Genomic DNA, 26,323 nt, shown 5'->3' with positions numbered 1-26,323 from the left:
CCCCCTATCAATGAAGTTTAGTGAAGTCATCTTGAAAGGACTGCTAGTGGCCAGCTTGAAATCGGGAGGCACTGGAAATCCAAAGAGATACCAACTATTGAAAAATTGGAAACTTTGGCAAATATTGATGGGGAAGAAATTGGCATATATGATGAAAGGCAACGTGAAGGAGTTCTTTGAGGTGTGGGGGAATTTGGAAAGGTTATTCCCCATTCCCGTTCCCCGATCTCCATGGGGACACTGGACGCGAGGCTCTGCAACACAGAGCCACGCGGGGATCCCCATAGCAACTAACGAAACAAGGAAGTAAACGCCTATGGGGCTTACAGCACCCGAGAGGACGCTTTCGCTGCACGCGCACGCGAGCAAAAGTGATCAATGGTAAGCGAATTCCACTACCTTCTGAAAGGCTGCTAGCAGGCCCCGGACACACTGTACACCATACTGATTCTTTGTTATGTACACATTATGTTACATAGGTCACGCGAGAAGATATCTTTACCGCCATAGAAGTGCTCACACACCAGGTACAATCTCCTACATGTATGCACCCATTACTTTTGCATTTAGGAATGCATAAAAAAGGAATGTTCTTTAATCACTCGTCCTTCTTTTCTTTTAACTGTTTCTGTAGATATTAAAACGCTGATTGACAGGTACAGTGTTTACGTGAATTTTGATGTTGATGGTTCTTTTTTCCCTAATTCTACATATTTATTTAGAATAAAGTTTTGTGACAGAATTTGAACGTTAGTGAATTTATGTTCTCTTTTCTTTTTTCTTCCTTCCCTTCCTACATCTCACCATGTATCCTTACGGATTGATTGGTATGTAATGCCACGGAATATAATATTTTTTTGGTTTTTGAATGCGCACTTAATTATTTATTTGAACTAATATTTGAATGATGGATTGTTGTTGTAAATGTAGATATAAAATGTGGTTTAGGCCCTGACGAAGGAGCAGTGCTCCGAAATGCATAGGCATATACGACCACATAACTTTTCAGTCAGCTAGGATATTTGTTTGTTAATTAATGATAAAAGGAGCACACTTCATGCAAAGAAGACATTATGGTATACACTCGTATACAACAAAAGAATAAACTGATTGTGATGTAACAATCAATCAAGAACTTCGTTGATTAATTATTTCTGGATACCTACAAGCACCTTCAAAGGAAAGTTTTTTTCGAATGACTCAGTTTTCTCAGTCATGACGTGAGCACCAATCTTAGCTGGATAGCACATCCAGCTTTTTTTCCTCAGCTTTCTTAGTGGGTTCAGGTGTCAAAAGGACCCTTATAGATCGGCAGCTCTGTAAAAGAAGTACAAGCTTAATATTAAGAACGCATTATTAAAAAATAAAAGTGGTGCCCACCTTTCCTTCGGCTATAGCAATTTGCAAAGAAACATAACAAAAACTTCCCTTTCCTCAAGCAGCTAAGAGCAATGTGACTGATGGAGTACTGAATACCACTCATAAATAAGGTTGATATTCCTTAAAGCTCTGCCAAATTTAGGAGATCAGAGCTCAGCCAACATTCCTTTGTACGAGCAAAAGCTTAATCAAGTGTCGGGAAGGTGGGTTAAATGAGGAGGGAGGTTCATAAGAGAATACAGATGATTTTTTGGAAGATTTATAAGAATTGAAAAATATGGCCAGATAGCTGTTGGTTATGATATGAGATAACATGTTGACTGTTAAAAGTTCAATAATAAGATCACAATCAAAAATCATTATCTTGAAAGCCTTGATTCCATTCTGTTGCACCAACTCTGGTAGACCCATGTAAATACCAAGCTGGACCTGCGATGGGCAAATAATCTAGTTTGCAGACATGTGGGCAATGAATGGGGAGCACATTGTGCAGAAAGGGATATTTGAATAACAGATGATGCCCTTCAAGCTTTGCACTGCCGCTGCCACATTCCAGCACTTTGTCAATAATGCCTTCTAGGCGGTTATAGACAAAAGTAGTGCCATTGATCTAGATGAGATTCTGGTGTAATCAGCCAACATGGTTACCAATGTGGAACAGGTCTGTTAGGATTTGCAGCTACTGTGCATACATCATGTATATGCAAAGTTTGAAACATATACCTTCCACACAGACACTATTGAGTTTCTGGGGTTTGTTTGGACTCCTGTAGGGGTGTGTGGACACTAGCAAGTTCAGCGTCATCTTACCATGGTCACTACGTGGACTCTTCAGGGGTTTGTAGAGAGTATACTCAGGAAAAGTGTCTTGATCCTGCTAATTACTGACCTTTTGTGTGCTTAAATGGATTGCTTCGGCATGGTCAGGGAGAAAAACCTGGCAGATTGCTCACCTGGCTGGTCAAGTGACAAAACACGAAAGAGGAGATAACAGAGATAATTGAGGAGGATGGACTCACAAGACGATCCCAATCAGAGATCAACCAAGCCTTTAAGAAATGTCATGCCATGCTCTATGATGACAGGAAGCACTCAAATATGGCTGAAATACTAGAGACCCTCGAAGACATAAGACCACCCACCCTGACGACAGAACAAAAAGACCTGCTGGACTGCCCCCTGACCCTAGAGGAGATACATGGAGTCATCACCTCACTACCTATGGGAAAGACCCCTGGAAGCGATGGACTACCATCGGAATTCTATAAAGAATATACAGACACGCTGAGTCCTTACTTACTACAAGTGTTCCAAGAAGCATATGAAACAGGCAAACTCCCCAACTCAATGGAACAGGCCCTCATAATACCCATCCTGAAACCGGGCAAAGATAGCAAGCAATGCAAATCCTATAAACCTATAGCATTAATAAATCAAGATACTAAAATACTCATGGCTGTTTTAGCAGATCGACTAAAGAGAGTGATCCCCACACCGATACATGCAGATCAAACCGGCTACGTTCCAGGTCTACGACAGCAAATCTGCGATGCCTACAGGCAATAATAGACAGAACAAACAACACATCAGACACCTGCGCAGTGGCAACATCAGATGCCATCAAAGCGTTCGATTCTGTTAGGTGGGAGTGGATGTTCACTGCACTGGAAAATTACGGAATAGGACAGGGGTTCATGAGGTGGATAGGCCACACTGACAGCGAGGGTGCGAACAGGCAGACACATATCAGAATCATTCCCAATTTACAGAGGAACCAAACAAGGCTGCCCGCTATCGCCCCTCTTATATATCCTGGCGTCAGAGCCTCTAGCGATTCATATGCGAGAATCCTTTCAAGATACTGGGCTACTAATCGACGGCGTCACGCACGTCAAATCCCTATATGCTGATGATATTCTCTTGTATATCCACAATCCTGAAGACAACCTGAGCACATACCTTGAAGTACTGGATAATTTTGCACGGCTCTCCGGGATAACTGTCAGCAAGCCCAAATCTTCCCTGTACCCCTTAGCAGGCTGGGTTGGAAAAACAGAACAGCAACTTCCTTGCTTAAAACTCCAATGGAATACCCAGACGTTCCGTTATCTTGGCATCAACATACACCATATCGTTGATGATACACACAAAGCCAACTCGCTGAAGGCAAGGAACGGAGTAAAGACACCCATCAAACTATGGGAGAAGCTCCCTCTACAAGGAATGGGAAGAATATCGTTGGTAAAAATGATCATCCTGCCGAGACTACTATACCACTTCATAAACATGCCATTTCTCATCCCGAGAAAGTTCTTTACAGATCTCAGCACAATACTGGGTAGCTTTGTGTGGGGCAAAGGTAGAAGAAGAGTGGCCATGGCTACACTCTGTAAAGACTACACGGAAGGAGGACTGCGACTACCGCATTTTGAACTTTATTACCTTGCATACCAACTTCAACACGTGGCTAATTAGCTAGCGGATGAGGAAACAGTAGAGCCCACTTTACTAAGCAACACTGTATCACCACACCTCCTCAAAGAGATTCTGTGGTTAGAGAAGAAAGCACCTCCACGACCTCCTGCGTTTGTACACTTGGGGAAACAAATATGGAGCAGAGTCAAGAAACAGCTGCAGATAGAAGAGCCGTACTCCCCTCAAATACCGCTTGCTGCAATTGATAAAGATAGCAACATAACCCTTCAACAATGCAGAGACTTTTGGGAACCCAAAGGCCTGCCACAATAAGCGACATTGCCCCTGAAGGAGAGAAATTAGCCTTCCACGATCTTGTCTTATCCCATGGACTGCACAAAGGCTAGTACATAACCTATGCGAGACTCACCAACTGCCTGCAGAACAGGTGGCCGACTCTAGAGATAGGGCAAAAGGAAAACCCAGTTCTAGGCCTTCTCTATGATGTCATGGAAGGAGAACACATGGTATCTAGGATATATCAGACATAAATGGAGGAAATCCCCCAAGATAAAAAGAAAGGGAAGCAAGCATGGGATGAGATACTCGGCAGGACACTCTCGGACAAAGAATGGGCGAATGCAAAGCTATACCCGAAGAAAATATCTAGGAATGCCAGATTAAAGCAATTACAGTTCTATATATTACATACAGCATAACTAAATCCACAGAAAATATCCGACTTCCCGGGAGCTGTCGCACAGGCCTGCCCTAAATGCAATGGGACAAATGCCAATATGGGTCACATGTTCTGGAACTGCCAACAATACGTAGTTATTGGCAAGACATAGAACACCAACTACAAGAAAAAGGGCTCACAGGACGAGCCTAGACCGTGGAGGCGTGCCTCCTTGGTCTGTATGTTTCCTCAAAGAAAAATAAAGCGAGAGAAAAAATGATGAACTTGTCCTGGGCCCTAGCGAAAAGACGGATAGCGATGAACTGGAAGGCCAAAGATGGACCAACAATGGAGATGTGGTGGAAAGACCTAAAAAGATGGATCATTGCAGAGACTGCAGTCTGGCATGAAGCGTTGCGGACAGTGAGAAGAGAAAGCTCCGTCGATATGACAGCCTGGAACGCAATAACTCAGGAATTGTTCGTCTCCTCTCACAACAAGCTTCCTTGAACGTCATGGGACGAAGGAACTGCTAAGCCCAGCTTTGTAGATAACATCAGATGAAGAAGGCCTGATCCAAGTGCAGAGCACTGAAGCCTGAGACCACACCTACGTGGTGTAGAAATATTTGTATCCTGTGGGCAAGTTTGTGCTCCTCTCTTTCTTATGCCTTTTTTTTCCCTTTCCTCGTTTCTTTTTCTCTTTCTTAAAAGTTGGGGTTGGGACCTTGAAGGTGGGAGGGGGAAGGGTTTATATGAAAGTATTACAATATGCAACAATGTACCTGATGTTTACTTAAAGAACAAAATCAATAAAAATATGTTTTTTAAAAAAAACGGATTGCTTCGGATTACCTTCTTGCCACGTTCACCAATCATGTGAACCTTACCAGACTGTTTTTTGTTACACCCTTAGGTACTTCTCTAATTTTTTCCCACTTAACCTTATCTTCCGACCCTTTTCTATCCTCCTGCCTACTGGCCGGATGTCCTTTTTATTTGTTTTTGCATCCTTGGCCCTCTTAAGAAGCTATATGGACTCCTCTGAGCCTGGGTTGGAGGCCTACCAAGGTGGGAGCCAGATCCATCCGTACCCCAAAAGAGGAAAGGTGGCAGTTGGGAGGGCCCCAGTCACTGCCCTATGTGATCCTGTGATCAATTATAGTACCACTCTTGATCATCCCATACCTCTGTTTGCAAGTACTGGCCCATCTTTCTCGTTTTTTCCAGAGAACTAACAGAACCAGCAGCCTCAGCAGTGAACCGAGAAGAGAGCAACCCACCAGAGAGGCTCCACGGACTCAAAATAGCAGCACGCCCCAACATGCACTGTAATTCAAGAAAATCGCTATTAACAGTCACACTCACCTGCATCATAGCCATGGACCCGCCAGCTGAAATGGACTATCAGAAACAACCACTCCTTACCAACAATGGAGGCGTGGAGCGCCCAGTTAACAGCAGTTTTTACAATTTTGCATTGGACTCTATTTCGAACTGGAACTCTAATTGCAGTGGGCTGCCATTGCTGATCCGCAGCGGGCCCGCAAGAGAAAAGGGGGCAGGGTTTAGACCCCCTTTTTTGTGTTCTTTTGTTTGTAACTCTTCTTGGGTGGGGAAGGACGGGTAATATTGGTCAGGGAAACCAGAAGAGGAGAGCCAATGGGAACATGAAGGGGGAGGATATAAAGGACAGTAGGAAACAGGAACTTGTCAGTTGTTCGTGTAAGATCTGTGGAGGAGGAGGTGACAGGCCAAGATACCAGAAGGAGGAAGGACTGTGTGGAGTAGCATAGAGGCGTTTTCTTAAAAAAAAGTCAAGTATTGGCTGGTGAGAGAAAGTGGTACTGTGTTGTGAATGTGCATGCAAGTTGTGGGCGTGAGAGGGGTGTTAGGAAGGTATGGATTGAGTAAAAGGGTGACAGAAGGCGTTAAAGGAGGATGACCGGACGACCAAGTAGTAGTATGGAGCAAGGAGATGGAGTGTGAAGGCCAAAGTGGTAGTACTGTAGAGGGAGGAATGGTGTAGTGTGGATGTAGAAGTGGTAGCAGTGTGAAGTGATGAGTGACAGTAGTGTAGAGGTAGGAGTAGCAGTAGTCGAGAGGGGAGGGGGATAGCCATAGTTGTAGAGACATGAATAGGTATGGTTTGGAGTGTAGGGAGTATAACTAAGAGAGTAATGGGGCGTAAGGTAGAACGATGGAGGTAGAACATAGAGAAAGGAACATCAGAGGGACAGAGATGTAACAACTAGAGAAGGAGTAGAGTCTGTCAGTGGCCGGGAGGAGTGCAGGAGGAGCAAGGGAGAGTGACAGAGCAATACAGGATACAGAATATTAGAGTGCAGAGGGTCCAGAGAGGGTGAAGACCTGTGCATCTGGAAGGCACAACCCTGAATCATATCTGGGAAGGTTGTTGGATATGAACCGTAGATTGTACCCTGAAGGGGGCAAGGTGGATAAGGCGTGTACATTAAAGCCATCATTAAAAGCTGCATAGCTTCTAGATAGTAGGGGTTACCGATCACTGGCACTAATCCAAGGTCGATGGAAGCCTGGGTTTGGGTGGGATTGCCTATCCCTAGATTAGAGAGATAGAGGGACAGGCACTAGGCCCATTAGATATCAAAACCCTTGAACTGCATTTGGGAGTTGGTGTGCTCTTGAGGCCATCGGTGACTATATGTAAGCTGTAACCTCACATGTACAGCTGCTGTCATCTACATCCTTAAATTGCCATTTGACTGGCATAGTCATGTTAGGTAGACCCTTAAATGAGCAGCTGCTGCTAGATGTTCCCAATTCAGCCTCACATGTCATAATAATGACATCATATGCCTGATATAGTTATCATATTTAAGCTATACCCCTCATGTTCATCTACAGCTACCATATGCAAGAAGCATCCTGTGATTGACCAAATAATACCTTGGTTCTTAGTAACCATGCAAATGTAAAAATGCTTTAGTAATTTCTTGGTTTTCGGTGTTCAATTTGTAATGGTCTTCTGTATTAATTTCTTTCGAACAAACCTCCTGTGCCTTGTCCAAAATGCACACAATAGTACTTTTTTAACCCTTTATGTATGATTTTATGGTAGCATCAGTTGGTGAGACAATCACAACAAAATTGAGAAGTAACATTGTAAACATGCATCCCATCCCCTGATCAAACCTTACAGAGCCAGCAAAGTTTCTCAGATACGATGCACATAACATTGCAACATAATATGATGGATGGAAATAACACTGGTTAAAATACCTGGTGTCATGCCTTTGACTTGACATGCTACTCAGAAGCGTTGCAGGTGGGTGGGGGGGCTGAGGGGGTTATAGCCCCGGATCTTTTGGTTGTAGCCCCGGATAGATGCTCAGGACCTACAACCAAAAGGCTAGCTAGCCCCCAGCCCTGACAGTCCCGACATTAGGGTAGCCCCGGGTCTTTTCCAAATCTAGCAATACCCCTGATGCTATTTACAGCTCAGGTATTGTACGTTAACAGAATTATTCGGTGAGTGTGATATTCATCTCTAATACGTATTATCCGGTCTTCATTTCTCAGACTCTTAACTGATCTCAGGGAAGATTGCATGTAGCCATTTAACAGTTCTGTGGAACCTGGTCATTATTCTGAAGTATAAGAGGTGCAACCGGACATTGATGGCGACTTTCTTCGTTTGTTCACGTATCTGACTCCAGTGCTTGTCTGTAATGGGCATCCCCAGATCTACCTTGCACTTCTCTTGAGCCGTGAATGGTTCGTTCGACTACTCATAATCCAGGCAGTTGTATAATGTATTTGAATTGCGGCAGCAAGTTTCCCCAAGCGGTACCTCTAGGCGAGCTGTGGTGATAGGTGCTAGCGGGAACAGCATGTGTGATTGCCACCTCTCACTAATGTACCGATGGGCAAAACGGTGTCTGCGTCCCTGTGTACTTCAGTGCTCTATGCATCCATCTCGCATTCGACTCTGTGTTAAGCCACATGTTTGGATATGCTAGCAATGAACTTGCTTAAAAAGGGGAACTCTTGCCCTGTGTCAGCAATGTGCATTCCAGCTGGTTTGTTAAGAGGGCAGACCTTTGTAATTCCCAAGTTAATGTGCAGCACACATACTTCTGTCGGGTTCCTCAGTATAACAGGATGTCGACCGCAAACAACACCACCACTGATTACACTGCACCTGTGCAAATCCCTTCCCAACAATCTCTGTACCCATCCTTTGGGGGTGGTGCTTCCGTTCACATTTGGGTAGCCAATAACGTTTGTGGTGTGGGGGCATCGACAAGCACAGCAAAAAGGAACACCACATGAGCTCAATAAATATTCATTCGTCACAAACATTGAGTTAGTCATTTTCATTTAATTGAGTTTGAGATATTGTGATAATCTGCTGTTGCCATATTACTAACATGTATTTATTTATTGATTAACATATTACTAAAACAAAATTCATATGGAAAAATATATGTAATGGTTAAGCATACACAAACATAGAAAGATACACATCCGAAAAATGCATCATACTTAAGAACGAAAACAAAAACGGGACAAAATGATATCAGCACACAGGTTCTGGTAATTCCCACAAATGTGACGTAAGATATAACTCGTTATAGTACATGTGTTGATATCTAATATGGCAATTCATGCCACTTTATCGTTCTTACTGTTTGAGATAGATTAACCTAAGCAGTAAACCCCTTTTTGGGGTGAATGCTAACAGGCCATGGGTGTAATTTTAGGGGGGCAGGGGTGTTTGTCCCCCCCAGCTTTTATGGCACACCATTTTGTCCCCATTAATTTGGCTGGGGCACCTTTTCTTCAGACATCATGTTCCGCCCACCCCCCTCCACCCCCAACATTTTCAGCAAAGTTACTCCACTGGAACAGGCAATACTGCTAACACTGCCTCATAGTGCCAACTAGTTTAGAACAAGGCCTCTTAGTTGTCAGCCACGTCTTTGTCATAGCAAACTAGTTCTGACAATATCCTCCCTTCATACTTGGGCTCGTCTTTTTCAGGTCATGTTTGCTACAAAAGACAAAAGATCAAATGACATCTCAGTCTGATTTACATAGCGTGTGACTCAATCAAACAGTGACCATGTATATATTAATAGAAAAATGGTGGGCAATCGCCTAATATCAACTTATATCCTTACTCAGCAATCACCCTCAGTAAGTACATCCTTAGTCAGCATTCACCCGCAGGGTTACAAACTTCACCACAGTGAATACTCACTGGTTGCCCAATACCCCACTCAAGTGTTATGGCCTCCTTCATGCCCAGTTAATAAAACTTCAAGTTAGTAAAACCTCATCCACGTGGTCACAATATAGAAGTACAGCATTACTTACAACACATGATGTAAACCTGTACTTTGGTGATTAAATCTTTGTGAAAGGAAATCAAACAGCACTTACTCAATGCTTTTCGGATAACTGCTCTTTTTGTTCCAATGTTAACTTTTGTTGACAAAGTCTTACCGTTTATTCAATTCCATACAAGAGATTCACTTCTGTCATGTACTCTACTCTGCCGGCATTCATAATGCATCTTGCAACGGCAAAAATGTTTTGCTGTTGGTTCGCAGGTGGCTCGTGTTCCCTGACCAAGCAGTCAAATCGCTCTCAGCATCTGCGTGGGAGCATGTGATTAACCACATTCATCCAACATAGAAGAACGACTTCCATTATCTTCCATTAACTGGGTTTTGACAACCCGGCTGCCATCTTACAATGTATAGTGCAGCATTCACTTTCGATGCTGTAAATCCAATGTACTTCATATTCCAACGATCAAAGGTGTGTGTTCCACACAGCCCAAGTGGTGCCATTGTTCTTGGTCATGTAAACCATTCACACACGATTGTAAACGGTACATCCATATATGTTCTTTCCAAACCAATTGAATGTGAAAGGTCGGTCATCGTGGGTCACTTGTCACCTTTTCTAACACACACCATTTGATAGAGTAGGCTGTATGTTTCAGATCCAAATAGTGGGGCAGCGGTGTTACCTGTGTGGATCAGTGATCTGTGCTCAGTGGTCCAAGCATTGACTTGCGTTTAGTTTTACCAACTTTAACTTTATCACAGGGGCAAATGATTACATAGATGGCTCGTGCTGATCTACATTTAGTGTGCTTATCAAGAATCCATTGTTTTGAGCCATATACAAATGCTGTCGTTTTAATTGTAAACTTGCAAACTGTGCAGCTCTTATTAAATGGACTAACTAATATCTTTCAATTTCTCTGTTCTTAGCGATTTGTGTAAACGTACACTCTTTCTTTTAATCGCAAATAATGGTCGACTCCACCATAGATCCTCTGACTGTAGTATGAGCCAATTGTTTGTAATCGGTTGTTTGATTGCAATGGTATCAGCAGAGAAATTTGTCACACACCCCAATATATAATTTTCTGATTTGTTTTGTCGACTAAGGACAACCTCCCTGCTACCTTCTGTTTTTTTGTATGATGGGCTGAGTAATCTTTTTGGATACCCTCTCTCTTTCAATCTGTTTTTCATGAGATCACATTAATTTTTAAAATCCTTTAATGGACTGTGCTTTTTACAAACCCTCGGAAATTGTCCATCTGGTATGTTTTGTTTTAAAGCTGCAGAATGAAAACTAGAATAATGCAATATTTCGCTGCAATCAGAGGGTTTTTAAAACAACGTGAACAACAATTTGTCCTCTTCTGTTTCAATCTTTAAATCCAAAAAAAGCCATTTAAAATTTGCTATAAGATAGTTTGAATTTCAGGTTTGGATATAATCCATTGAGCCAAACTAAAAATTAATTTAGCTCAATTGCACTGCCCTAACTTAGTATAATCAAAATTTCAGCAATATAAAGCTTGTACAATTTAAAATGTGTCACAACATGGTTAGTTAGAGTAAGCACTTGAGTGGTTTCAAAATTAGACATATATAAATTGGCGAAACTCAGAGCTTGTTCCGACCAGTCTAAAGGAGGAAATAGCTGAAGTGTGTAGAGAAACCTCAAAATAAATATATCTGGTCCTGGGTGTTTTACCCACTTCTCCAGTTCAAAAAATGCTCATTCATAATCCAATACTATGTGTTATGTTTCCTCGCTGCACAAAAATGTGTAGATAATAGCCTAACACTATATTTCATTTTATTTTTATTTGTCCATTTATAATGGGCCTTAGTACTTAGGCATCAGGGCGCAGAAGGTAAAGGCAGGAGGGGACAGAAGAGAGCGAACAGGAAAAAGGATTACTCAAAGACAATAGTTTTCACCCCTTTCCTGAACTTCAAAAGGTTTATTTCAGCACACAAAAGTTTGGGAGGTTTTATTCCATAGAATGGCGGCCTCGGAGGCAAAAGATCTGCCCATCCCTCTGACCCATTTACTCCTCGGGACGGATAGACAGACCCTGTCACTCGATCTGGTGAATCTGGCCGAGCTATGGATCTTAATACACTCTTTTAGATGGCCTGAGGCTTGGCCATAAAGGCATTTGTGAACTATTATCAGCACTTTAAAATGAATACAAGCTTCCACAGGGAGCCAATGCAGACTCTTCCTATGGGAGGAGATTGGTTTATGTCTGGGTATATTCTTAACAATGCAAACTGCATCCACCATTTTGCAGAACCTGGAGGCGTCTAAGACTGTTTTTACTAGCCCACAACATCAAGGAATTGCAGTAATCTATCCTTGGCATTATTAGTGCACGAACCAGGGCAGCACAATTAGTCGCTGAAACATAAGGCTTGACCAACCTTAAAAGTCGCAGTACACATTGGGCCTTGTTAGCAACACTCTTGGTATTTGCAGTGATGTTCAGTGAGGATTTGAAAGTGACACCCAAGGTCTTGACCTTACCCACGGTCTTAATGACATGATCGATGGAGAAACAGACATACTGAGGGTCCAGTTTAGATCTCGCCTGTGATGAGCCGAATATCATGCAATGTGTCATCAATCATTCAGTTAATCATGCTGAGGATCAAAAAGTCATCAATCAGACTTATGGAGTGATCCAACGTTGGATGTATGAAAATGGTCTGGCATTGACTGGTGGCAAAACTGAGCTTATGGTGGTGGTCACTCTGGCCAAAACTAGGAAAATGGGTTTGGAATCTGCTCAATTCTGTATTGATGGCTGTGTCATTGACACCAAGAACAAAGTTAACACATTAGGTGTCTTTCTTGACCACAATCTTAATATGAAGGATCAGGTTGGGAGCATGGTTTCATCAGCCTCATATTATATTAAACTTTTGGCGCAAGCCCGCACATTCATTTCCAGAGAAAATTTGCAAGATACTTGTTAGAGCCTTAATTGGTTCAAGGCTAGACTTCTGTGGCAGCCTGCTTATTGGTCTGGCTAAAACTGAGATCGTCCGCCTGCATGTAATTCAAAACAATGCTGTCAGGATTGTAATGAACATTAGAAAAAGGGAACATGTGTCGGATGCCAGAAGGAGCCTACACTGGTTTCCAATAGAGGCCAGAATTGCTTTTCGTCTCTTAGTGATTACACAGAAATGCCTGATTGGTCTTTCACCAGTTTTGTAGCATTCAAGCACATCCCATTTTTGTCCATCCACTGCTGGATGGTCGCATACACTTTGTTAATAAGCTCCACAACCGCAATGTACTTTCCGCTCAACTCAAAGACGAGCTGGGTGTCTTTAGCGTAATTGGTAAAGTGCACACCTTGCCTGTCCAAAAGATCCCAGAGGGGGAGGCAATATATGTTGAAGAGGGAGGGAGACATGCAGGCACCCTGCGGCACGCCACTTTTCAGATGTTCAACAAGTGAGCATGCATTGCCCCATACTATCCTAGGCAAGCAACCTGTCAGAAATGATTTGATCCAGGCCAAACCTTGCCTGAAAAGCCACCTGATTTCAACAGAATGCGTGATTATGTGTCATGGTGGACAAGGTCGAAGGCTGCTGACAGATCTAACAACATCAGCAGCCCGGCCTTGCCCTGATCCATTATCTGAAGCATCTCAGACTTCATATTCAACAAGGCACTCTCAGTGCCATAGCAAGGTCGGAAGCCTGATTGTCTAGGGTGTTGTGCCCCAGAGGTTTCTAAGAATTCTTGAAGTTGGGATGTAGCCACCTTATCCAAAATCCTCAGCAGGAAAGGGGCATTAGAAATGGGTCTGAAGTTAGAATAATCTTTTTGGTCCAGGCCAGGTTTTTTTAACAAGGGGGTCACAGATACTTTCTTCAGAGCCATAGGAAAACAATCATCTCGGAAGCTGGCATCAATAAGATGAATAAGGAAAGGGAGAAACAGTTCTCTGTTATTCAGGATGATTTTGGAGAGAACCTCTCGAGAAGCATCTACTTGTCTTCCTTTCTCCAGGCACAAGCCTCACACAAAGCACTCACTAAACTTCCCAACTCTACCCCTTCACCCTTGCCACCTCACTTTACCCCAAGACTAACCCACGCAAAGGTAGCAGACCTCAGCTTTACCAACATCCAGCTAAAACCTAATGCATACTGTACACAATGGCACCCTCACAAGTGCATATGGGCAACACGAAAGCATGGCCTGCCTAGCACTGAGGATTTATGGGTAACCTCTGTTTTGCTCTATTTGCTCCCACCGACCAATAATCTCACCTTTTTACAACCAAAAACGGGCATGCAAAAGTCAAAATACGCACTATAGCAAGACCAAGCAACGTGTTATATAACATTGTCACTGCTGTCGAAAGTGCATTGATGGCAAAGTATGCACTGATTAAAGAATGAATCTGAGCTTTTCTGGTTACAATTACCTGAGCCGACTGTTCACTTGTCGGCTTTTGAAGATTTCCAATTGTGGCTGGCTTTTGGGAGGAATTCCATTCGGTGTCTGTCTTCACTTTACAGCTTTAAGTAATCATAAGTGAGGTCATTTTCTGCAGATGGTGCATACCATTAGTGGATACAAAACGTAATTAGGATTGACAACACTGAAGTTACCAGTTCCTCAACTCAGACAATGGAAACAGAAAAGGGACATTCAGTGTTAGTGAATATTACCCTACAATGGAGCCTGTAGAATTTTCTAGTATAGTGGTAGGTCATTCACAGAGACACTGGTCCAAAAATGGAAAGGCAAAGCAAAGATCTAAAATTAGTACTTTGCTACTTCTAGTTTTTCGACAAAGGTGATTTGTTTGAAAAAGGTTTCCTATTTGTGTATACACTTATTTGTTCATTGTCGTTTGGCAAACCTTTGTTGTTTGTTCGATTTTACGTATTCATCTCATGAATCATTTTCTTCATTTACTTTTGCACCTCACAATTTGGATTTACACTGAATGAAACCAAGAGGTGTTATGGTTTTGCATAATGTTATGCATGCATAGACATCACAGTTTCGGCCATGGAAAGTAAACCATTTTTGGCAATCAGCACCTCTCAGTCATGCAGTATAAGATTATATTATTTTTGGTACCTTGTCATAATAGTATCTGAGTGCACGGCTCAGCTTGTCATAATTCATGTTGGTTTTATTCTTGCGGAGCCCCCATAGTTTGGCCACCTCCTCCGCCTTGAGTAGCTTGAATTCGCCATCATTGGACGTCCAGCAAATTAGGTGCTCATGTTTCTGGTCAAGCAACAACTGCAACAGGAACTGCCACAGTGTGATTGCACTCTCCATAGCTAAAAAAAAAAAAAAAGAGAGATGATATTAACCAGCAGTTATAGCTTGCATAAAGTGCTTGGTATTTCTTGTCATTCTGACCAGTGCTTCTTTTCTTCAAATGCATGATGTTTGTGAAGAGGTAGACTTGTGCCGGTGGGCGTTGGTGGTATTTGTTTGTACTGTTTTAAAATCTATGGATACATCCAGGACAAACCCCACATTCCGTTTCCGGCCATGCTACATTATAGATATAAGGTCATCTTAACAATCCACTCCACAAGTCTATTACAATAAATGTCATTTTCTTACACAAATAGAACTATCTATATTACGCATAATCATTCGGATGGTTAGGTGCCATCCTAATCCATACAGCCTCATCTTAATGCCTTGCAAACTCTACCACTGGAAGCCCCTATGGTCCTTTCAAAACTGGGCCATTAGTTATCAGCCTTAAACTCTTGCATACCTTATCTCTTCAAGTAATCATCGCCCCCATGTCCGAACTTCCAATCTTGCATAGCATTTCCCAACTTTCCAATCAATACGTATGTCACAGAAATAATACACCTATACACTGCCCACTTGTACCATCCAGCCAGGGCACTATTTGGCACATACCATGAGGGAAAAGGCGACTGAGCAGTAACCAGATCCATTGCCAGGATACATCCAATTGCTCTTCGAGTTGTCTCTTCTTCCATCCACACACTTCCCATAGAGTCACCTGGAGTGCTGATCTACTACTGGCAATGCAAATGTTCTGCTCATAGACAACTGTAGAATGGGTCCAACACAAAGCAATCCTATCCCAAGCACACATTACATATTACATAGGGTGCTTCTTTTTTTCCTATACTCCGGATCTGCCTTGTAACAAATTCCAATTACTCCCAAACACGCTCTCTCTGTCCCAACTTTCAGTGCTATGCGGATGATACCCAGCTCATTTTCAGGCTACCCTCGGCCTCCTCTTCCCCTTCCCTCACCTCTGACTGTCTTTCTGCTATCCAGGAATGGTGTGCCGCCAACGACCTCTGCCTTAATGCCAGTAAGACTGAGATTCTACTTATCAGCACACCCACTCCCTCCTTCCCTGCAGCCCTCTGGCCGGCCTCCGTTGGCCCTCTTCCTGCTCCTACCTGCAAGGCAAAAAACCTCGGGGTCATCTTCGACTCCACATTCTCTTTCTCTCCTCACATATCTGATGTCTCTAAGAAGTCAAACTACCAGCTACACCTCCTCAGAGGTATCCTTCCTTTCCTTTCCTTCCCCCAGAAGCTCACTGTCTCCAGAGCCCTGGTTCTCTCGAAGTTGGACTACTGTAACAGCCTCTATCTAAATCTTCCTGCCTCTACTCTCCGCCCTCTGCAACTCATCCAGAACAGGACTGCAAGACTTGTCCTTGGCCTCAAGCCCAGGGACCGTATCTCTCCAGGACTGAAATCGCTACACTGGCTCCCAGTGGCTGCGAGGATTAAGTTCAAAACCCTCTGCATTGTCCACAAGACCTTCTGGGGCCTTTGGCCAAAATACCTTCTACTCTCTCTTCCTAAATATCTTCCTTCTCGAGCTCTTCGCTCATCCACCTCCAACTAGCTCAGGGTCAGCCGCTTCTCCAAGCAACGAGCTGGGGGTAGATCTCTCTCCGCAGCAGGGGCCTCCCTGAAACTTGAGGAGAACCATCTCCGGTTCCGGAAGCACCTCAAAACCTTCCTCTTTGCCTCTGCTTTCTCTCCCTCTCTCCCCTGCTAAACTCACTGAACCTGCACTAAATCTGCAACTGGGCCACTCACCGATCTCTGTCCTTGGCCCAGCCGCTCTTCCCTGCACTGCCTACCTGCACTACGGGACTGTCTCTGTATCCTACAGCCCCTTCTCCCGGCACTTACCTTGCACTTGCCACCAGCTGGCCCTATTATTGATCTTGTATTCTACTTACCAGGTACTGCACTTTCCTTACACTTGCCACCAGCTGGCCCTATTATTTATCTTGTATTCTACCAACCATGTACTGCACTTTTCCCTCTCCTCTTCCCCTTGCACTTTTCCCAGTCCCCCTACTCTTGCACTTGCGTGATCTGAATGACACCTGGCCTAGTAGGATCGTTGTCTGTCTCCCCTTGTCCCCCCCCCTGCCTCGTCGCGCCTTGAAACACTTGTGTATAGGCGCGTTACAAATGCCATATCATATCATATCATATCATATGGTCACCTGCCGGGAATGACATGTAACCAAGCTATGAGAAAACATTCCTTTCCTGGCTTCGTGCCTCCCCCCCCCTTTTTGTCTGTGGCACCTATCTCCTTTTCCTTCCAAACACTAAGGTCTGAAAATCCCTTGCAGCGGCACAATGCATCCACTCTTGGCATTCTTGGAGAGGAACGGGTGCTCTGAAACTGCTACATTGGCGATTTGGCACAGTATGAAAAAAGGGATCTAACATAACGGTCTAGCCCACTTTCGCTGAGTGCATTTTCACCGAATGCATTTTTTATGGTTTTATTTTCATTTTGTGCAGTAAAACGCATATGGTAAGTGTGGTAAGATATATGTGGGGGGGATGGGGATAGGTGTGGTGCGAGGGGTCTCCCCCTGCATTTTGCCACAAAAAAGTGCAATATTCACCAAAAATGCATTCAGCGACAATGCAAACGATTCCGGCAAAGGTTCATAGAACCAACATGGCACCTCAGGAAATTCAACCAGTTGCTATGGTGACACAAATGGCTCATCGCTTGAATGAATATGCATAACCAATTGAAAGATTATGCATAATATAGATTCAAAAATAAGATAGTATCACTGTTGTTATTCCATAAGAAAAGGGGACTTGTTTTGATAGACTTATGGACTAAATTGCTAAAATTATATTGTATCGGTAATGTTACGTGGTGGGAATTGAATGCAGGATTTGTCTGGATGTGCGATGATTTGACAATAAGCCTGAACAAAAATACCTGCGCTCTACCAGTATAGGATGGGCATTCTTATACCCCATTTCTAAGGATGTGACCCAGCCGGTCAGATAGCACAGCGAGTAGAGCGCTCGCTTTGACATCCAACGCAGGTTCGAATCACGCCAGGGCAAAACTCAGCATTTCATCCTTCTGACGGTCGATAAATGAACACCACACACCAAGGGTAATAATAAGCAGCGCTCAGATGCCTGAGGGTTCTTAGTGCTATATAAATGATAAATTAATATTATTTTTTTTTTATTTATTGTGCAATAGCCAATTTGACTTTTAACACATTTCAACAAAAAATAACAATACACAAACCAACAGAAATTTACATATTCTAAAAACAACAGAAGCATCTTGAATAAAAAGCAAAAAAAAAGAAAAAACACAGGAATACAAATCACTATTAACAATTCAGTCTAAAACTAACTTCAGTTCCCTTAAGCACCTTACAACCTCAATTGATAAAGCCAACTCATTCCCAGAAGATAGTCTTGCCCAAAACTCCTCGGAATTAATATAAGACTTATCATGAACAAATCTATTAAAATGGCCAGCCCTAAGGCTCCAGGTCCCAGAGCAGCTAGATAGCAAATGCTTGGTAGTCTGGAGATCACTACTAGGGCACCTATCACAAATCGGTACAATCGCTCCTTCCTTAGCTCTAATAGCTAGTAACTCTAAGGTAGGAATTAAATTTAGACGAAACCTCAAAAAAGTCGACCTAAACCGCGGATTTGGGGACTTCTTTAAATAAACCGGCACGGTTGAAAGGCGTTTATCTAATACTGACAGGGAAGCTGATCTTTTCATTTTTCGCATATCTTCAATGGTTCTTATCCAATAAGTCAATTTCATTTTTTCTTTCACTTTCAAAGGGTTCTGTAAAAGGAGTTCTGCATCACAGTCGCAGCCAGACAAGTTCCAAACATTTTTTCCCCAGTTTACACAGGAAAACATTGTTCCCTAGTTGGTACTCAATAGCAGTTTCCTGTCATTATCTCTGCTTCCAAAAGGTCAGGGTTTTCCCAACTCCCTTGGAAGCAGATCCATAACCCAGGTTCCGAGTGCCAACCAGTCCCAATTGGGACCTTTTGGACCCAGTCCTTGCGCCAGTGGCACCAGGCTCATAAATATGCCCAGTCCCAGCGCTGGAAGCGCCGGGCTCATAATGCTTGGGTGGACTTACCTGCAGCAGACCATGCTGCTTACTTGCCTGCCAGTTGAGCCTCTGATCCTCTTCTGTTTGGAACTACTTTTCCTGTTGGGTGGGGCAGGAGCCACTCCCTAGATTCAGAACACTGGAACTCTTCTGGAAAGCAGGAACTCTTTTCTTACCTAGGCGTGGCTGTGGAAGGAGACACCTAAGCACTACAGGAGGCTATTTAAACCACACCTGATGGATGAATCTTGCTTTGCGTTATTCTGCATCCTCTGCAGCAGAACGCTCATCGTGTCTTCTGCATCTGATCCTGGGCCTAAGGAAAAAGGCTTACCATCCTGAATCCAGTCTTCAGCAACACCTATAAAGACAAGAAAGAACAGGTTAGGATTACGGTCTTCAGTGACAGCTCTTCACTTACCTGGTCCATCGGCTGTCACCAACGCCTCGCGGTGCATTCCGGCATCTGAAAGACAAAGGCTTACCTACTCTTCGTGCGCTCCGGAGGTCTTCACACTGCATTCCGGCATCTGAAAGACAAAAGCTTACCAACTCTTTGCACGCTCCGGAGGCCTTCGGCGCTGCATCCCGCATCTGAAAGACAAAACAAGGTGCGTTTAAAGACATTGGGGAACTTTAATACTCACGTGCCATTACTCCTTTCCACATCTAACCCAGTGGGTATTCCGGCACCCTGCAGCCGCTCCGAACTTGTACCTGCAAAATAAAAAGACAGTTAGAGCGCATCGTGAAGCAGGCAACAAGCGCTTACTTACGTGCTTCCAGGCGCTTCTATTCATCACACGGGCTCCATCTTCAACTCACTTCAGCCCGTCATCCGCCATCGCCGGAACCCTGCAAAACAAGAAACATCATTACTAAAGACTTTAAAGACATTAGAATTACTCAAAACTTACCGTTCGTGCAGTAAACGACGGACAGCAGTCCTCTGAAGTCAAGAGGCCTGCTCCCCTTATACAGTGAAGAAACTGGTTACAGCACCCTGCCCCGAGGCAGATGGAGAGCACGGCGTTCACTTACCTAAGGTGAGAGCGTTAACCTTTGGGGTTCTACAGGAGAAGAGAAAGGGAAGAAGAGAGAGACATTCAATAACCCAGTTCCTTAATCCCATATTTTCTATCTGCAGACATCTTACCCTTCAAGTCAGACATACAGTGCACAGAGGTCCAGCCCAAAGAGCCAGCCGTGTGTTGCACATAACCTTTGAAGATACGGTATACGCCCAGTCAAGACCGGCGCCTCTACGGGAATCAGGTGAGCGTTACATTTCCTCAAATAAGGAATTCTTTGGAGGATCTAAGATTAGTCTGTACAGAGTCATCCACTTCCATTCTAGCCATGATCTAAGTGATGAAAGACCTAGTTCATAGCGCAAATTAACAATTGGAACACAAACTGGCAGACCTAAAGTACTTTTCCAGAACCTAGACTCTATTACATCCCAATCTATTTCCAAAGCTATAATGCTATAATCCAATCCATAAAGAATTATGGGAACTACTTTCCCTATGTAGAATCTTATAAGGGGGGAAATAGAAAATTTGCCGAATTTAGAGTTAATTTTTTTCATCTGAGCACATCATTTCACTACTTTTAGATCAATAGATGACATTAGATTACTCTTTGTAGGAAAAGATCTTAATACGTCTCCCAGATATGTTAATTCTGAAATGGCCTTTACCGGACACTGATCTAACTTCCAGGCAAAGTTCTTAACTATTTTGTTTGGCCTCTTGAATAGTAGGATCTTAGATTTTGAAGGGTTAATATCACGTTTATTGCTCTTTGCAGAGGATTCTAAGGCGGTAAGCAGACGTTGTAGCCCCACTTGAGAGTAATCCAGGACTACTATGTCATCCGCATAAGCTAACTAATTTATTTTAGTGTGGCCGATATATGGAGATATTAAACCAATATCATGCAACCAATTAGTTAGATCTGCCATAAATAGAATAAAAAGCAAAGGAGCAAGTAAACAGCCTTGTCGAACCCCTCTAGTTATCCTCTAGTTATCCTAATTGGATTAGAAAGTAAACCCGATCTACCTAATCTGACCCGCATATAGTTGTTAGAGTGCAGCTCGCTCAATATAGAAAGTAAACCCGGAGGAATTCCCCAAGCATCAAGTTTTTTCCAAAGTAAATTCCTATCGACCAAGTCAAAAGCCTGGGAAAGGTCAATCCAGGCTCCAAAAAGGGTGGGGCCATCCTTGGTGAATGACTTTACAGCTAAACAATTTAGAACAAGCCCATTCAATGAAGTAGATAAATCCTGAAGCCAGGTTGCTGCTTTGGGATAATTCCCTTTGTTTTAGCCCAGGCTTCCAATTCCCCTAGGATGATGCCTGAAAAGATTTTACTATCTGCATCTAACAAAGAGATAGGACGATAATTAGAGGCCAGAGACCTGCCACCCTTTTTGTAGATAGGAATAACTATGGAATGTTTCCAGGTATCTGGAAATCTCTTCTGTCTAATGACATTATCAAAGAGTATTTTTAGAACCTTCGCCCAGGTGATTGGATCCTTTTTCAGGATTGAATTACTCAAACCATTCGGACCAGATGCTCTAGAGGCTGAAGATTTCTTAATTAGTAATTCTAGGTCCAAGACATTAAAGACTAAATCCCAGTTAGATGTTAAGGTCTTCATCCCCCACTCTGGAGCCTCAGAATCATAAACCATGGTAAAATGATCCAGCCACACCCCCTCCTGAATTACTGAGTCCTGTTTCTGATGGTGAGCTACCTCATTCATTCCCACCATTGACCAGAAATTACGATAATTCCTGTGAGATAGAGCAGAAAGCATTCTTTGAGCATCCTGTTGTACCACCAGATGCTTATGGGCACGAAGCCAATTCCTATAGTTGTTCTTTAACTTAACTACTTCTGCCATATAGACTTCCACACATAAACCCGAATTCTTTAAGACAGATCTTTGAGACCTCATCTCTAACTTTTGGGTACTGATTTGATCATTGAAAGAATGTTTATGAATCTTATGGGGTTTCTGTGAGACAGACACTACTGGAGTCAAATCAGATAAAAAAATTCATAAAGAGCCCTGGCATGCATAACTCGGATAATTGCTGAAGCGATAGATCATTCACCCTGTTTCTCAGAACCTCATTTAGTAATTGACCCCCTTTTGGAAACTTTTTGATTACATTCCCACCATTGTTAATGAGCAGCGCTTGACCATAGCAGGGGACCTCCAGGGCACACTCATAAAAGAGGGTCACCTTCATCATTATTACCTTCCCCAATATTCAAGCTATGACAACTCTCAAAAATATTTTTCGATGCAAAAAGATAATCGATCGTAGAGAAGGAGGAACCCCTATGCCAGGTAGCAGAATTTTGGATATCCCCCCTGATGTTACCATTCAGCATAAAAAGGTTCCAATCCTTCATAAACTCTGACCATATTTTGCCATTACTGGACTTCTGTTTACACTTTCCCGACCTGGGGTCCACTGTAGAGATACATTGAGAATTAAAATCCCCGGCAATAAGAATGTCATCTGCCGGGAATCGTAAGGAACATTCCACTAAACCATCAGACAAAGCATACAGAAAATCTGATAGCGGACAGGCAACATGATTCCAATATAAATTAACCACTATCCAATTTGAACTATCTGAGAGACTTCTTCTTGACAGTCTCACTATTAGAATCCCCTGGAAACCGTTTGCAATAATGACAGAGGATTTAAAAACTTCATTACTAGAGGCCACCAAAAGACCCCCCCTTGGTCTACCCGATTAATATTATTATTCTAGGCTCCAAGAAGTCATCCTAGTTATATTACATATCCCTCCGGTTCTGTTGTGTGAAACCAACTTCTTAACCCCCTTAATATTCATCTGTCAATATATAATTCATCTATTAAAACACATTATAAATGCACATTATCTGCCCTGTCCACGGCAATCTGTCTGCTCAACTACTGAATCCTTCCTACACTGACACTCCTAGTGTAGCCTGTCTTTTTACAGGAAGACAGGAAAGAAAGACTGCCACAACAGCTCTTGCCTAAGGCACCTACTCCACAAAAGAGTCTAACTCTTCACATGGGCCACCAAACTGGTTATGATTGGTGTAGCCATAGCAGATCCTTTATTTGTGAAAAATATACTTTTTATCCATCCATGTTTGAATCGAATGCCCCACCAGTATGTTCTAAAATCTGTTTTTGCCAAAGAACAGGCTAATGCATTTCTCTCCACAATGAAATATCGCTGTGACACATCACACAAGGTTTGTAAAACAAAGGCGCTGGGTAATTTAAAAGTCTGAATTTTATTCTTGCACTTTTGGTCGCTATGAATTCGACTATTTATATACAAAAAAATATATATATTTCACGGTCTTCGGTAGCGGCCGTGTAGTTATGGTTAAGTTGCTCAACCCATAGAAAGAGTACTTTTTGGATGGCTTATAACTTTGCCATCCCCCTGGATGAATCCTCATAAAACTTTGCAGAATAGGCAAAGTTGTGGTTTTTCCCATAGACGCAACAGAAACAACCTTTTGCTCACGCCTACAGCCCAAACAGCTGGACGGATTTTCACCGAATTTGCAGCAGGAGCAGCGGCTTGGTTCCGAAAGCGTGCTTTTGTAAATTGGGTGTAAATCTGTCCAGTAGTTTTTTTTAAAAAAATAATTATCTGGGTGATATCTAGTGATATCTGGGTTCGGTCCACGGACTTACTTCCCTATATGTGTCTGCTGATTGGTTGGTGAAAAGCATCAGGTGCGTCATATTTTTGGCAACGCCCACCATGTTGGATTCACGGACAGCTGCCGTTGTCCATGAACATTGCGGGAAAAACATATTAAAAAACACAACATTGCCCTTGTAAAACTAATGAAACAATCTCTGGAGAGGTAAGGGGTGATGATGATGGGATGGGTTACAGCTTTAAAAAGCTCCAAAATCAGTTGGTTTTTCAACTCTGACATCTGCGAACAGTCCGTATGTCTGGGGCAGTCCTGTGATGTTTGTGAATATCTGAGATGTTTGGGGACATATATGCCTACTTCTGCATTACAGTGTTGGTGAAAATCAGTTTTTGGATAGCTTATAACTTTGGCGCCATTCAATGAAACTGGGAATTTCATTCTATGGTTCTGTAAACTGTGGTGCTGTTTTGTCAAGAGGGAACAACATTAGAGGGGGGTCCCAAAATATTTTAAAGGCTTAATAATGTGGTGGCATTTGACGAATCATCACAAATGTTTGCAAAAAGATTTTAGACCTAGATATTAATGTTTTTGCAACGGTTGGTGGGATTTTGTCAAGAGGGGGCAAAATTAGAGTGGGGGTCGCAACATTTTTAGATGGCTTATAACTTTTTTACTGTTTGCCGAATGTGGACAAACGTTTTCAGAAAGATTGCAGACTGAACCTTGTTTGGACAAACCATTCAAACAATGAGCAGTGTGAATGGAAGATGTAACCTGTAGGGTAGAAGTGCAACGCGCTGGCCTTGTGAACATGCCATGCTGTGCATCATGAATTTAATACCACGGCTGGGTCGACTCAGCCCTTTAATCCCAGAGCCCAGGTCAATAAATTTGGCACCATAAGTGTGTAATAAGAGTGGCATTGATTATAGCAACTCTTCGAATCTGGAGGAATCAGGCATATAGCACTACATATAAAAGCACTCTCTCTCTATATATTACAGGACCTGCGGTAGCAGCGCTGTAGTTATGGTTAAGTTACAAGCCCACATTCCAAGCTGGCTTATGACCGTCTCGCCCCGCCGCCATCTCCCCTCACCATCCGTCCCATTTCTTTTCACCTGCCACAACCCCTACTTAACTTATTTTGGCAGCAGCGGGTGCCGCTGCCACTTTCGCTCCTTCTATTTGCCTTCTGCACGCTACCATGAAAAGGGAATAGGGGCTCCGTACGTATCCCTGCCTTCCCTTTCCATGGTGGCCATCTTGGAAAAGGATTTTCCTTCCTATAGCGGGACGCCACGCGCGTTCCACTGTAGGAAGGAAAATCCTTTTTTTAGCACCCCAGGTAACCGTTTTGGCAACCCAGGGTGCTAATGACCTTCATCCCCCTTTGCAGTCGGTGGAACGGGGGATAACGGGCCGGAACCTTGTTATTGGCCCTCGGTTCACTTGGGTCGATAACTTGGGCTGACAGGCCGGTGAACGCCACATTATTCCCATTAGCATAACACAAAATGCTAATGGAAATGTTGGAGAATCTTATTGAGTATATCTACTTTATTGAGAAATGTCTATAAGATAATTTTTTTAGTTCTATTTTTTAACTGTGAAAGGTCGTTCTTATTTGTTTTATTTTTATTTTTTTGCAGGTGAGGTCAGAAAGTAAGGTGGGGAGGGAAATGAGGGAAGAAGCACCAACTATTAATATGGAGGGTCAGGTGATAGGGAAAGATTGTTGCGCATGTGTTACATCTAAGTAGGGGCAATGTTTCTCCTGTTCCTTGATTACAGTTTCTAAAGCACTTCCACATTGCTCCCCCTGCAGAGTGGTGTGTTGCAGTATATATAAAGTACTCTTGTCTTCAAATGATATGGATCAACATCCTCTTTTATTGCTTGCAAGGTAGCTGGTGGGATTTTGTGTCCCACAGAAGTAGGCTGTGTAGTTACAGAATTCATTGAGGCAGATGAGGTGGAAGAAGACAGCATACTATTTGCCAAGAAAGGAACAACCTTTCTGTTAGCATTGCAGTGTTTGGATTTGGTATGGCTGCGCATGGAGTTGGTCCCATAGGAGTACTGTCCAGGTATTCCGCGACTGAGTACAACTCAGTGCATTTTACTTTGGTAGATTTAGCCTTTAGTACATTCCCGACAGTGGTAAAGAACTTCCACACCAATGATTCACTCTGGGTGCTAGAGGTTGGCACTGCCTCTACCTCATCTTATTGGTCCTCTTCATTGTTTTTGGAAGTACTGCTCTTTTTTTGTTGTGTAGGTCCTCCAGCTGGTGGTGGTGGCTCTTGGGGAAGAGGGATGGTAATAGCTGAAGCCATTTTTAAGATAAATAAGAGTTTTG

The 26,323-nt window shown here is 43.0% G+C and overlaps 1 protein-coding gene across 2 annotated transcripts in view; it reads right to left on the bottom strand.

The window, feature by feature from the left end:
* ELK3 (ETS transcription factor ELK3) overlaps positions 1–26,323 on the bottom strand; it is a 298,938-nt gene that overhangs the window by 107,695 nt on the left and 164,920 nt on the right. For both annotated transcript variants that reach the window (XM_069629413.1, XM_069629412.1), the window contains exon 2: positions 14,929–15,137. In XM_069629413.1, coding sequence (XP_069485514.1) covers positions 14,929–15,135 — 207 coding nt within the window. In that variant the 5' untranslated portion in view covers positions 15,136–15,137. The remainder of the gene's footprint in view (positions 1–14,928; positions 15,138–26,323) is intronic.

Source organism: Ambystoma mexicanum, chromosome 12 (genome assembly GCF_040938575.1).
Source record: "Ambystoma mexicanum isolate Mex_15411 chromosome 12, UKY_AmexF1_1, whole genome shotgun sequence".
Taxonomy (NCBI): domain Eukaryota; kingdom Metazoa; phylum Chordata; class Amphibia; order Caudata; family Ambystomatidae; genus Ambystoma; species Ambystoma mexicanum.
Note: the sequence above shows the minus strand (reverse complement) of the source record. Positions and strands in the feature narration are given on the sequence as shown.